General features: G+C 45.4%; 1 protein-coding gene across 1 annotated transcript in view; it reads right to left on the reverse strand.

Annotated features, from left to right (window-relative positions):
* Window positions 1-15,651, reverse strand: part of ipmkb (inositol polyphosphate multikinase b) — a 106,502-nt gene that overhangs the window by 55,353 nt on the left and 35,498 nt on the right. Inside the window, exon 3 of the mRNA XM_038822022.1 lies at window positions 594-690. Within this exon, the coding sequence (XP_038677950.1) occupies window positions 594-690 (97 nt within the window). The remainder of the gene's footprint in view (window positions 1-593; window positions 691-15,651) is intronic.

Below are 15,651 nucleotides of genomic sequence, written 5' to 3' on the forward strand. Positions count from 1 at the left end.
ATTGCAAGTAATCCTCTGACATTGATGAAATATACCAAATAACAGCAGTCTCTCCCAGCTCCACACCAGTGGCTTTGGAGAACGACGCTGTAGTCAACCATGTCAAAGGCTGCAGAGCAGGTCGTGAAAGATGAGACGGAAACATTTACCTTTGGTGCAGTTGAATAGGATGTCAGTTGTGACTTTGACAAGAGCTGTTTCAGTACTATGGTCGGGAGAAAACCTGATTCGAATGAGTTCTAAAGATGGGAACAATTCTGGACTTGAAAATACATTCCAGGATTTCAGAGAGGGAAGGAAAGTTGGAGATGGAATGTTAGCTTGCAAGGATGATGGGGTCAAGAGTATTTTTTGGAGGAAAGGTTAGATTTAAAGGAGACAACAACTAAAGAGGGAGAACCAAAGTTATGTGATCAGCAGTTTATTGGGAGTAAATTCAAGGGAACAAGGGCTGGGTCTCATGGGAAAGACTTGCATAGAGAGGGCATGATGGGAGATGACAAAACATTAGATTTATATGGCAGCATCAAGTAAGAATCGTCAGGTTACCAGCTCATACTGTACACGATATTACAGTTCAGTGCAAAGGATACCATTAGGCGCAGTAGTCGGCGTCCAGGTGCCAAGGAATTTAGGCAGGAATTTTCGTAGTTCTAAGAACACATGCTCATGACAAGATGAACCAAACACCTGAAAACAGAAGAAAAGTCTACTGAGAACAAATGTTTGAACTTCAGAACGACACGAAAAGCTTTCTCACCTATAATGTTTCTCAGAGTATTTTTAGAGACTCTGACTGAAAAGAATGTCTTAATTCAGGGAGTTTAGAAATATTGTTCAGTAGTCAAGAATTAGCCAAGTGTATTTCAACCCGAATGTGCAGATATTCTTGTATTTTACAGCCTTTTGGCCCACAGCTCATTGTTCAAAATTGGTTTCAGTTTCACCATATCTGTATATCTACATTAAACCTTCACTATACAGTGGTAATGCATGCAGGAAAAGCTATACACCGTACTTGTGCATCACAGCTTCAGAAAGGAGACTGAACAACTGGAGTTGAGAGATATATGTTCTGGTGCGCATCCCAACATGATGAGAAGTTCTTGTTCTGAATTTGGAAGGACTGCACCATTTTGCCATGTTTTCCTGGCCTTATCTTTGCTCTCCCTGGTAGTATAGGGGAACCAAGTTAAATTTAACGATTGTGCTGGGCCAATCATGTTGCTGTTCTCCTGATCCTCTTCTGTATCTATGTAGACTGGAACATTTTTGTGGCACTGTACAATTTCCTTGATTTTATTGTGTTACTTGTTCAAATTAAATGTTTTTATAAAGGAATATGTCAACTGGAAAATATTACATCAACAGAGATGATGTGATGATGGGAATGTAAAAAAAAATAATTTAGATAATTTTGTGAATTTAAAAAAAGGTCCTGCATGCAACAGCTGTAACTCTGCTCCAATTTCTACGAGTGTCTACTCAATAAGGAATGAACACTGACAAGCTGTGTGCATCATTGCATTGATAGTGCAGAATCACATTCCAAAACAAAAACAGAAATGCTGAAGAATAATAGGGCTCAGGTTTCAGATTAATGGTGCCCACCATGCAGAAGTGATTGCAGTTTTTTCTGTTTTTAGCTCACATTTCCAGTATCTGCAGTATTCTGTTCAATGCTTAGTTGCCCATGGAGACCAATAATCCAAAACAGTCAAACTTGCTATATGACGGCAAACAAAGAAATTGATGAACAAGATTTCACCTTTTATAACTTCTACTATAACGATCAAGCCGAAAGCAACATAAATTAACCACAAATTAACAGGCAAACTGTATTCAGCTGAAACTATAAAATGCACTTTAAATCGACAAAGATAGATCTCATGGATTCACAGGCGGTCCTCTCAGAGCGGAATAGCACCACGTACAGCGCAAGGCCCGTCACACTTTGGGTCATCCTCAGAGAGCTCAAATTTTTAATCTTCATGCGGGATTTGGTAATTGAGTCGCCTCCAAAAGCAGCTTTACTCCATCAGAGTTCCACCCTCTCCAAAAAGGTGCGAACTTTGGTTCAAATGGTCTCCTTCTACACTGAAAAGATTGTGATTCTGTGAACTGTGAACATCCTTCACTTGGTTCACGACAGTATTCAGGTTCCAGTCTTCTCAGCTGTCTCACACTAAGAGCTCTTTACAACCTGCCCGTTATAATAACCAATCACGATACCCCCACCATAACATGAAAGAAACCAATAACCACCACATAAACCCAATCTCCATATAATTAATAGGAGCGACTCCCTAACTAACTACCCTTGTGATCTAACAGCCTCCATTCCTGGGCTTGAGCGGGGACTTGTGTGCATCTCACAAGCTACAGCTCACATGTGCATCTGTGAAGTCCCGGATGCCCTGTATTCCCAGGCAGCGGAATACATTTGCTTTGGCATGGACCAAGCCCAACAAGATGCCCGGGCAGCAGGATTCTCTGCCATAAGGGGATGCCCTAGGTCAAGGGCTAATAGATGGCACACATGTCGCCTTGCATGTACCAGATCGTCTGGGAGGGCCGTACAACAACAGAAAGGGGTTCCACTCTCTGAACATCCAGCTCGAGTGCACCACCATATGAAGATCATGCATGTGTGTGCACGCTTCCCAGGGAGTGGGCACAACAGCTACACGGAATCCGGGGTTAGTCAGACATCCCCAGCCTCTTCGAGCACCATCCCAGAACGGCCCTTATCTTGGCCCTTATCCCCTGAGGACCTGGCTAAATGCGGCAGTACAAAGGCCAGTGACCGAAGCAGAGATCGATTCAACAAGGCTCATGGGGCCACCCAGGCTATCACTGAGCGGTGCATCAGACTCCTCAAGATGCGGTGCCGATGCCTTGACCACTCTGGTGGTGCACTGCAATACAATCCCCCAGAGGGTCACCTGCATGGTGGTAGTCTGCGGTGTCCTCCACAACCTGGCACCGCAGCGGGTCGATGTGCTGGAGATGGTGGGGGAGGAACATGTGGCCACCTCCGAGGACAATGAGGATAAGGATGCATCGGGCCACTTGGGGCTGGAGAACGAGCCCGGTGAGGACCCGCAGGACCAGTCGGAGGACAGGCGGCAGCGGTGGAAGTCCATCAAGCCCGGAGGGCCAGCAAGGCCCTCACCCTCAGCCGCTTCACATAGGACGTGGCCTCGTTCGTAATTTCCCCTTTTCCCAACCCCCTGCCCCCTCCCCCAACCTTCCCCTTCCCCCACCCCCATTCCTCATCCCTTTTCGCACCATCCCCCCTCCCAGTGTCTCTGTAACATCACTCCAGGGTGATGAGACTGTGTCGCACCGTCAGCAAGTCACTGGTCACTGTCGGGTGGGGGGGGCAGTAACCTGCTGAGCCGGTGCTCCTCATACAATGTGATAGTCTGACTGCTGCTTGTCCGCTGAATGTTCACTCGCACTCATCACCTGCACGTGGTGTGCCCCCCAAGGTGGGAGGAGTGGGAAGAGGCATCCAGGACCTCTGTGTCCGGGGAGATGGGGCATGGGATTGGTGCTCACCCCGCATTGTGAAAGAACATGCCGGAGGCGTCATATTGTTCAACGAGTTGTAATAATTTACACCAGTGTCCCCAACTGCTACAATCCCCTCTTGGTGCCCCGCTACCCTCCCAAACTGTTCCCCCCAGCACACAATGCACCAAACACCCCACCCCCTGCAAGGTTCCATCTCAGGGATCCTACTTGGCTTTCCGTGCTCTACCACTGTTTCTAGGCGTCTCCAGTATGCACATCAGAGGTGGAGGCAGCCTGTTGCCTACTGCGTCCTGTGGCCTTGGATGCCCCTGGTGGGTGTCCTCTGGGGCCTGAGGAACCCGGCTCACATGCCAGTGGCACATGCTCCACCATGCCACCCTATTTTGGTGCACTCAGATGCGCCGCTGTCAGTGGGGTGGGTCTTGGGGGAGCGGCTGGCCGCCGTCGCCAGTCCGTTATGCTGCTCTGGGTTGGCACCCAGTGCTCCCCGTCTCCTGGTCGGTGCCAGGGGTTCACCTCAGAATTGCGGGGCAGGTGGATCGAGCCCCGGTGGCTCGATCCAGCTGCCACCGAGTTATCTGGCTCTATCAGTCCTGGTGGCTCCCCAATGTCTGCAACACAGTGTCAACGGGGCAATGGTCCTCAGTGACTGGGACATCCTATGGAGCACACTGGCAATGCCCACTGCGACCAGAACATGCTCTGCAGTGCCTCGGCCATGCCCATCTGACACTGGGACATGTCCCACGGTGCCTTTGCTATGCCTGCATGGGACTGGGAGACCTCTCCTAGCCACCGGGACGTACTCTGGAGGGCCTCGGCAATGCCCACCCGAGTCTGGGACACGTCCCCAGCAACCAGGACATATTCTGCAGTGCCTCAGCTATGCCCACCTGAGACTGGGCCATGCAACGCCTGATCAAGGTCTGCCTGGTACTGGGTTACAATCCCCAGCGACTGGGGCATGCTGTCAAAGGCGCTGAGCCTTGGCGGTCACCAACTGAGTCACGACTTGGACACCCGCACTCATGCTGCCGACGTCGTGCACCGGGATGAGGATTCTGCGGGAGAATGGACATGTTGTCAGTGGGAGGAATGGGTCATTTTGCATGGCATTAACAACTCGCATGACAGTTCATCTGGGCTGGGGATGGTGGACCCTCACCTTCTTGGAAGCACGGCTGTTGGCTGTACAGGAGCGATTTAAGTGCGAATATCGCTCGTTAGTGGGGGGTTGGCAAGCGAATCAGCCAGCAGGACCATCTTTTGCAGTGTGAAGCCCGTGGGCCCTCATTAAGTGGACCAATTAACGTTTCATAGCAGTGATGACCTTGTCGGGCCGAGCATCGGGAAGCATGCAGCAGTTTTTGTTTTTACCAGAGTTGGTAATCAGTCTTTGGTTTGATTTATATATTGTCACATACACCGAAGTACAGTGAAATGTATTTTTCTGTGGTCAAGGAAACGTACACAGGAGACAAAAATGGAGTTACAGTGAATGCGAAAATGTACACAGTACTTTGACAAATAAGTAATTAGTTACAGTATGGAACAAGGGCAAAATAAGAAAGCAAATATGACATATGCAAGAGCAGCAGAGACCGTCACAAATAGTGTCTTATAGGGAACAGTTCAGTCCGAGGGAGAGTCGTTGAGGAGTCTGGTAACCGTGGGGAAGAAGCTGCTCCTATATCTGGATGCGAGGGTCTTCAGACTTCTGCATCTTTGGCCTCATGGAAGGGTTTGGAAGAGGGGAAAGCCTGGGTGAGAGGGGTCTCTGACAATGCTGTCTACCTTACTGAAGCACCAGGAGGTGAAGACAGAATCAATAGGAGGGTGGCAAGCTTGTGGAATGCGTGTGCTGAGTTCATCAGACCCTGCAGTTTCATGCGATCGTGGGCAGAGCAGTTGCCATACCAAACTGTGATGCATCCGGATAGAATGCCCTCTGTCGAAGTTTGTGGGAGTCGATGCAGGCATGTCAAGTTTCTTTAGTTTACATAAGAAGTAGAGACGTTGTTGGGCTTTCTTAACTGTTGCATCAACGCGAGTGGACCAGGATACTCTGTTGGTGATGATGACCTCCCAGGAACTTAAAGCTATTGACCATCTCAACTTCAGTGCCATTGATATAGAAAGGGGCGCGTGGCATGCTACGCTTCCTGAAGTCGATGATCAGATTATCAGTGTCCAAAATTGCGCTTAGTGTTGGGTGGGGTTACTGGGTTATAGGTTGGACTTGGGTAGGGTGTTCTTTCCAAGAGCTGGTGCAGACTCGATGGGCTGAATGGCCTCCTTCAACACCATACTGCCGCACTTTCCCCATACCCCTTCAACGCCTTTAGAATCTAGAACTCTATTTCCTTCTTAAATATATTCAATGATTTGGCCTCCACAGCCTTCTGGAGAATTCCACAGGGTCACCATCTTCTGAGTGAAGAACTTTCTCCTCATCTCAGTTCCTGTCCCTCACCATGACTATGGTAAAGGTCAAGGCGTTGTGGTCACTGCCACCGAAATGTTCTCCCACCGAGATAGCTGACACCTGGGACTGGTTTGTTGCCAAGCACCAAATCCAATATGGCCTCACCCCCCCCCCCCCCCCCCCCCAAACCAGTCGGCCGTTCTACATATTGAGTCAGGAATACTTCCTGGACACACCTGACAAAATCTGCTCCATCCAACCCATTTGCACTAAGAAGGTTCCAGTCAATATTAGAGAAGTTGAAGTCACCCACGACAACAACTCTGCTACTTTTGCACCTTTCCAAGATCTGCCGCCCAATCTGTTCCTCCAGCCCTCTGCAGCTATTGGGGGGAGGGGGGGGCGGGTCTATAGAAAACTCCCAATAAAGTGACTGCACCTTTCTAGTTTCTGACCACCCATACTGACTCAGTAGGCAAACCCTCCTCGACTACCTCCTTTTCTGCAGTTGTGATGCACTCTCTAACAGTGCCACTTCCCCTCGTCTTTTACCTCCATCCCTATTCTTATTAAATCATCAGCAAATTTGCATGTATGACTTTCTATGCCATCATCCAAGTTATTAATGAATAGGGTGAATAATTGAGATCCCTGTGGTACACCACAAGTCACCAATTAGAGTTATTGCCCATTATCCCCACTCTGATTGATGTCGTCCACTCAGCCAATTGCCTAACCATGTCAATAATTTGCCCTCAACTCCAAAAGCTTCCATAGAACCCCTGCAGTGCAGAAGGAGGCCATTCGGTCCATCGACACTCCAACCCTCCGAAAAGAGAACCCCAATTAACGCCACCACCAAAATGAAATCATCTTTGAGCAGGAGAAACTTTGGGTACTGGCTAGGTACATCCTCACAAGTGTGGAAGGTAGGGAAACCAAAGCTGGAACTCCCTGGATGATGATGATAGAGAATACAATGAACCAGAAAAAGGAAGATGTATGATGCAAGACAGTTGGAACTCTTCAAGCAAACACCTGGTCAAATTCAAATGATTGCGAGAGTAAGTGAAGAGGAAAATAAGATTGGCAGAGAAAATGTGAGAGTAGAATTTCAGTCAAAATAAAAAGGAAGCCAGATATAGAAAGGGGCGCGTGGCATGCTACGCTTCCTGAAGTCGATGATCAGTTCTTTGGTTTTGCTGGCATTGAGAGAGAGGTTGTTTCGGTACACCATGCAACCAAGTGATCTACCTCCCTTCTGTAGTCTGACTCGTCGTTGTTTGAGATATGACCTATCACAGTCATATTATCTGCAAACTTCCAGATAGAATTGGAGTTGAATCTTGTCACACAGTCGAGTATGTATAGCGAGTCCAGTAGAGGACTGAGCACACATCCTTGTGGGGCCCCGGTATTGAGGACTATTGTGGAAGAGGAGCTGTTACCTATCCTGACAGATTGCAGTCTGTTGGTCAGGAAGTCAAGGATCCAGCGGCACAGGGTTACGTCAAGTCCAAGATTGCAGTTTGGTTATTAGTTTTGTCGGGATAATGGTGTTGAAGGTGGTGTTGTAGTCAATGAATAGCAGTCTGACGTAGGTGTCCTTGTTGTCGATGTGTTCGAGTGTTGAATGTATGTCTCTGGATGCTTTTGAGAAGTGCCTTGTCTGGAAACAGGGAAGAGTTCCATTGACCCGGAAGAGAAATATCCTGCAGTTAAAGGCAGTTTATATTCTCAGTGATTTTTGAATTTATATCAATTTAAATAAAAACTCAGGACTTCATGTTCTAAAGTTTAACATTGTGTGTCATTGTGTTTTTTGCCCTCCATCAGCATGACATTTTATAGTGTACGATTCCACTAGAACTATAACCTAAAGTAACCCTTTAAAGGAAAAAGGAGTATTATTTAGTGCAGGCTCAATATACCTAATCCACCCTTCTCCCTTGTTACAGACCTCAGAATGCCCTGTGCTAAAATTAAACTGTATCACCGGTTCTGAAAAGCTGTAGAAATCCCTTTCCCTCCGCCAAGTATAATACATTTGTCTCTCCTAGGATTTGATCCAAGCTCATCCCTCCCTCAACTCTTATCTGATTATAACTCAATATCCCTTTTCTGTGTCCTTAGTGATAGCAGTATGGTACTAAGTATTAAAAGATAAAATAAAATAATTCAATAAAAATGTAAACTTTGTGGAAGAAATATACACAATCAATCACCAGTCTGTAACTTAGACATATAATGACAGAGTCAGTAATCCTCTTGGTTAAGTACTGGAATGCCCTTCCAGTGACCTCTCCAACTCCACACGCAGTTTAATTTGAAAGTACAGCTCTTGAGATTTTCTGCAACTGAATCCCATTTGCACTTAAAAGAATAAATCACCTGGATTAAACTGTTCAGACAATTTCATTTCTGTTTATCAAATGCTATTTTAGTTCAAATTACAGAACTCAAACTTGCCTGCCAGTGTTGAAGGAAACACCTAATAACGGTGATCTTTCACAGCTCTTTATGCCATTATCCTCTATTTAGGGTTGAACAAGAATTTAACAAACATGAGTGGGTTCTGAGCCTCCTCGACGGTTCAGTAATAGACTGAGCCATGGGAGGAATCCATTCAGTATTTATAAGAAACCAAACCAGGTAAGTCCCAGCTTTGTCCCCAATCTGAATCGACTTGCTCAATCTTAGCCAAGATATCAGTGAAGGCACTAAAATCTGGCCTACGAGATTAATGGCCAAGCTAAAAGAGGTAGAAAGAAAAGTCAGTGACAGATCCAAATCACTGACCAATGTCCAATTACCACTCAAAGATGCACATCCGGACATCATGCCAGGTTAGTAAGTCAGCTGGCACACTCTGGTCAATCTCATGAAGAGTGGTACATTGGGGGCGATAATAGAATCTATGGAATCAAATTCAACACAGCATAGAAGAAAAATAATCAATACAGGGATTACTCATAGCAGTACTGCAACAGCTTCACACTGAAGGGAGAAAGTATTGGAAGAGCACTTTAAAATAGATCAAGAAGCTATAAGTACTAAATACTAAGGAGAGCACAATATTGGTCAATTTCTAGGAACTCAATGTGGGTGGCTCAAAATCTGAAATATTGCCAAAAGTCTTGTTAATTATTAAAAGTATCAACGATGATATAAGAGCAGCACGGCAGCATAGTGGTTAGCACAATTGCTTCACAGCTCCAGGGTCCCAGATTCGATTCCTGGCTGGGGTTACTGTCTGTGCAGAGTCTGGACGTTCTCCCAGTGTCTGTGTGGGTTTCCTCCGGGTGCTCCAGTTTCCTCCCACAGTCCAAAGATGTGCAGGATAGGTGGATTGCTCATGCTAAATTGCTTAGTGTCCAAAATTGCGCTTAGTGTTGGGTGGGGTTACTGGGTTATAGGGTGGACTTGGGTAGGGTGTTCTTTCCAAGAGCTGGTGCAGACTCGATGGGCTGAATGGCCTCCTTCAACACCATACTGCCGCACTTTCCCCATACCCTTTCAACGCCTTTAGAATCTAGAACTCTATTTCCTTCTTAAATATATTCAGTGATTTGGCCTCCACAGCCTTCTGGAGAATTCCACAGGGTCACCATCTTCTGAGTGAAGAACTTTCTCCTCATCTCAGTTCCTGTCCCTCACCATGACTATGGTAAAGGTCAAGGAGTTGTGGTCACTGCCACCGAAATGTTCTCCCACCGAAATAGCTGACACCTGGCCTGGTTTGTTACCAAGCACCAAATCCAATATGGCCTTGCCTCGCCCCCCCCCCCCCCACCACCCCCACCAGTCGGCCTTTCTACATATTGAGTCAGGAATACTTCCTGGACACACCTGACAAAATCTGCTCCATCCAACCCATTTGCACTAAGAAGGTTCCAGTCAATATTAGAGAAGTTGAAGTCACCCACGACAACAACTCTGCTACTTTTGCACCTTTCCAAGATCTGCTGCCCAATCTGTTCCTCCAGCTCTCTGCAGCTATTGGGGGAGGGGGGGGCGGGTCTATAGAAAACTCCCAATAAAGTGACTGCACCTTTCTAGTTTCTGACCACCCATACTGACTCAGTAGGCAAACCCTCCTCGACTACCTCCTTTTCTGCAGTTGTGATGCACTCTCTAACAGTGCCACTCCCCCTCGTCTTTTACCTCCATCCCTATTCTTATTAAATCATCAGCAAATTTGCATGTATGACTTTCTATGCCATCATCCAAGTTATTAATGAATAGGGTGAATAATTGAGATCCCTGTGGTACACCACAAGTCACCAATTAGAGTTATTGCCCATTATCCCCACTCTGATTGACGTCGTCCACTCAGCCAATTGCCTAACCATGTCAATAATTTGCCCTCAACTCCATAAGTTTCCATAGAACCCCTGCAGTGCAGAAGGAGGCCATTCGGTCCATCGACACTCCAACCCTCCGAAAAGAGAACCCCAATTAACGCCACCACTGAAATGAAATCATCTTTGAGCAGGAGAAACTTTGGGTACTGGATAGGTACATCCTCACAAGAGTGGAAGGTAGGGAAACCAAAGCTGGAACTCCCTGGATGATGATGATAGGGAACACAATGAACCAGAAAAAGGAAGATGTATGATGCAAGACAGTTGGAATTCTTCAAGCAAACACCTGGTCAAATTCAAATGATTGCGAGAGTAAGTGAAGAGGAAAATAAGACTGGCAGAGAAAATGTGTGAGTAGAATTGCAGTCAAAATAAAAAGGAAGCCAAATATCTTCAATGGCAAGTAAATAGTGAGTGAGTGGTAAGCGGAGCGAGTCCTATTAAGAACAAAAAGGATGATATATGCTTAGGGACGCAGGGCAAGGCTGGAATACTTAATGAGTAGTTTGCACCAGTATTTACAAAGGAAGGGGAGCTAGTGCAGGTAGTGGAGGAGTGAAAATCCAGATGAAGGGGTTACTACAAAGGCTGACTATTTAGAATGGATCGCCAGATGGCTTACATCCAGATTGCTACAGGAAGTGAGGGTGGAGAAAGCAGAAGGTCTGGTCATAATCTTCCAATCTTTTCTCAATACGGAGGGAACGGCAGAAGTTGGAGTGCAGTAAATGTGACACCCTCACTCAAGAAAACAAGCAAGGACAGTGCTAATTATTTTTTTCCCCAGTTTTTTCCCCCCAGTTTAAGGTTTCACAAACAATAATGAGGGGGGAAAAGTCAACAGGCACTGTGAGTTAATCAAGGACAGCCAGCACACATTTGTGAAGGCAGATCGTTCTTTTTTTAAATATAAATTTAGAGTACCCAATTATTTATTTTTCCCAATTAAGATGCAATTTAGTGTAGCCAATCCACCTAACCTACACATCTTTTTGGGTTGTGGCGGTGAAACCCATGCAGACATGGGGAGAATGTGCAAACTCCACACGGACAGTGACCCTTGGCCGGGATTCAAACCCGGGTCCTCAGCGCCGTAGGCTGCAGTGCTAACCACTGTGCCATGTGTCGCCAGCAGATCGTTCTTGATTAATCTTAATTGTTTGGATGAAGTCACAGAAAAAGCTGAGAAAAGGAACTAGTCCCTTGGATTTTAAGAAGTCATTTGGCGTAAAAATTGTGGCACATGGAATAAGCAGGTCAGTGTCAACTAGGTATTTTAAAAATGGTTTTAAGGACAGAAAACAAAGTAGTGGCAAATGGTTATTTTTCAGACTGGTGGATGGTTCCCCATGGGTCAGTGTTAGAATCATTGCTTCCCTTGATATAAATAAATCATTTGGATATTGCTGTACAGAGCAATATTTCACAACCTGCCAATGATACCAAACTTGGGAGGATGGCAAACCGGGAGGACAATGCAAATGAAATGCAACAGGACATAGGCTAAAAGAATGAGGAGACAAGTCGCAGATGGAATTTAGTTTAGAGAAGTACGAGGTGGTGCATTTTGGCAGAAGGATTGCGACATAATATGGATTTAAAAACACAGTTGTTGCAGGGATTGAGGGATCTTGGGGGTGCATGTGCAAAGATCTTTGAGGGTGACAGAACATACTGAGAGTGCAGTTAACAAAGCTTTTGGGATTTTGGACTTCAAGGAATTATTGAGTACAATTGCAGGGAAGTTATGCTGTACCTTTATTTGGTTCGGCCACGCCGAGAGTACTGCATTCAGTTCTGTTCACCACATTTTAGGATGTGAAAGTCTTTGACAGAACACCAAGGTGGTGAAAGAGACTAAACTTGCAGGGTTACAAGGACAGAATGAGAGAATGGGACTGCCTGGCTTGTTCTCCAAAAAACGCTTTGGGTTGAACGGCCTCATTCGGTGCGATAAATGACCACTTACTGAGATTTCAGTTTGCAATTTATGCAGCAAGTATTTGACTGAGGGGAGGAATTTTTCAGTTTGAAACTGCACTGCAATATGTCCTTTAGTATACTTTTGTTTTCAAAACGATAGACACCAAACCCTGAGGAATGAACATAAAAACATCACTTTTTTCCTATTAGGGTGATAACCATCTGAATGCAATCATTATCCCAGGAACAGACTGACATGCACAAGACATCCATTATTTACAACAACTGAAAATGCCTAATGGAAATCAGGAGATCTCAAGCACTAAACAGGCTGTATAAACAGCCAAGTTTAAACTTCAAGTTGAAGCTGGCGTTTAACTATTTCTCGCAATTTATCATTTGTGACAATGACTTGTCTTTATATGAAGCGCATAAGAAAAATGGTACAGTCTTTAAATATTGTACATAGGGTTCAGGATTATATTGTGATGCACTAAAAGTGAAGTCTATCTGATTGAACTGCAAAAGACACTGCCACGGTCAAGCAATATGGGCAATGGCAGAACTGACAGGATTATGATTTAACTCTTCAAGTACTTCTGCATCAGCACTTGTTTAGTTTTAGATTGTAGTTTGGAGAGCAATGTACAAACACAGCCTCCTTGTTTATGTTGCTAAGCCTTAAACAGATGACAAAATGGTGGGCCAAATTGGGACGATACAGTTGAGTTTATAAGTGTTGAAATATTCAAAGATATGGGTCAATGCATTGCCAATAAAACAGTTTCCAGAATTACAGCAACTGAAATCAACAATGAAACTGAATATACAGGATTACTGTCTATGCTTTGAATTGTAAGGTGTTATATTCCAAAGCATGGTCATGGTAAAACTCCTGCATCAATTTGCGAACCTCGTTGGCATGATAACATATGGAAGCTGAAATTCTATCTTGGGAGCAGTACAAAACAGGAAGTAGTGAAAATGTGAAACAGATTGCCACTTCACTATCAACTGGAGTACTACCATTCAAGACAAAGTGCCTTCAGATTAAAGATTACCACATGCAGAAAGATTGCAGTTTTTCCCCTACAGATTCTGAACGTCATCCACGGCCTTTTCTTGTTCATATATAATCTCTGTTGTGTTGCTTTTTCGCATATTTTTTTACTTAAAATAAGTTTGCACACTTGCATGCTTCATATACTTCAGAAATTTCTTCACATTATAGCTGCTCTCTTGTCCTGGCTCAAAGTGAATTGAAGTGCCTTGTCACATAAAAGGCATCACCTCTGGCAATTTAACCAACCTTTCCTCACAATTAAAATGCTGTCTTTCCCTTTATATTGTAGCTATCACAACTGCACAATAAATAATATTCATACAAGCGTCAGACAATGACCATCTCGAACGAGAGAGAATCCAACGATCTCCCCATGACATTCACTTGCATTGCAATCACCAATTCCCTCACTATTAACATCCTGGAGGGTACCATTAATGAAATTGAACTGGGCTAGCCATATAAATACTGTGGCTATACAAGGTCAGAGGCTGGGAATTCTGAGATGAGTAACTCACCTCCTGACTTCGAAAAAGCCTGTCCACCATCTACAAAGGCATAAGTCAGGAGTGTGATGGAATACTTTCCACTTGCTGGAAGAGTGCAGCTCCAACAACATTCAAGAAACTTGACACCATCCAGGACAAAGCAGCCCGCTTGATTGACACCCCATACAACACTTTCAAACAACACTCCCTCCCCCACCGCTGCACAGTGGCAGCCGTGTGCACTGCCCACAAGATGCACTATAGCAACTCACTAAGATTACTTCAACAGTACCTTCCAAAGCAACGATCTCTACCACCTAGAAGGACAAAGGCAGCAGATACAGAGGAACGCCAACACCCGCAAGTTTCCCCTCCTAGCCACTTCAAACTGCTCCTTCATTGTCACTGGGTCAAAATCCTGGAATTCCATCCCTAACAGCACTGTAGTGTATCTACACCTCAACGGCTTCAGGGGTTCAAGAATGCAGCTCACCACCACCTTCTCAAGGTCAATAAAAATGCTGGCATTGCCAGCGGTGCCCACATCACATGAAAGAACAAAAACAGATTTAACCTTTTGAGATTAGCTGCAGTGATTAAAAAATTAAGTTCCATGTTCTTGCTGATAAAACCAACATGGAGAAGATAAAAGTAAATCACTGCGGATACTGGAATCAAACAAAAACAGAAAATACTGGGCAATCTCAGCAGGTCTGGCAGCATATGTGGAGAGAAGGGAGCTAACGTTTCGAGTCTAGATGACTCTTTGTCAAAGTAGGTTTACTCGACTAATTCCTGGGATGAAGGGATTATTGCAGGAGAACAAGTTGGATATATGTTGGATCTGGTGTTCACTGGAGTTTCGAAGAGTGAGAGGTGATCTTATCAAAACATATAAAATCCTGAGGGAAATTGGCAGAGTAGATGCTCGGAGGATATGTCCCATCATAGAATTTTTTAATCATAGAATTTACAGTACAGGAGGCCATTCGGCCCATTGAGTCTGCACTGGCTCTCGGAAAGAGCACCCGACCCACACCCCCACCCTATCCCCATAACCCAGTAATCCCACCCAACACTAAGGGCAATTTTGGACACTTAGGGCAATTTAGCATGGTCAATCCACCGAACCTGCACATCTTTTGACTGTGGGAGGAAACCGGAGCACCTGGAGGAAATCCACGCACACACGGGGAGAACATGCAGACTCCGCACAGACAGTGACCCAAGCCGGGAATCGAACCTGGGACCCTGGAGCGGTAAAGCAATTGTGCTAACCACTATGCTACCATGCTGCCCAAAAATTCCCCCTTCAGGAGAGTCTAGAACTAGGGGACACAATTTAAATATAAGGGGCATCCCATTTATAATGGAGATGAGGTGAATTATTTTTCCCAGAGGTTCATTCATCTGAAGAATTCTCATCCCCAGAGAGCAGTGGATGCTGGGTTATTGAATATATTTTTACGGTCGAGTTAGCTAGATTGACAGACAGCAGAATCAAAGGCTATGGGGGTAGACACGAAAGTAGAATACAGCTACAATCAGTTCAGTCATGACTTATCAATTAGCAGAGGAGACCTGAGGGCTGAATGGCCTACTCCTGCTTCTAATTCATGTGGCATACATAAGTCTGTCCCGTGGGCAGCACGGTAGCATTGTGGATAGCACAAATGCTTCGCAGCTCCAGGGTCCCAGGTTCGATTCCGGCTTGGGTCACTGTCTATTCGGAGTCTGCACATCCTCCCCGTGTGTGCGTGGGTTTCCTCCGGGTGCTCCGGTTTCCTCCCACAGTCCAAAGTCCAAAGATGTGCAGGTTAGGTGGATTGGCCATGATAAATTGCCCTT

Source organism: Scyliorhinus canicula, chromosome 16 (assembly GCF_902713615.1).
Source record: "Scyliorhinus canicula chromosome 16, sScyCan1.1, whole genome shotgun sequence".
NCBI classification, from domain to species: domain Eukaryota; kingdom Metazoa; phylum Chordata; class Chondrichthyes; order Carcharhiniformes; family Scyliorhinidae; genus Scyliorhinus; species Scyliorhinus canicula.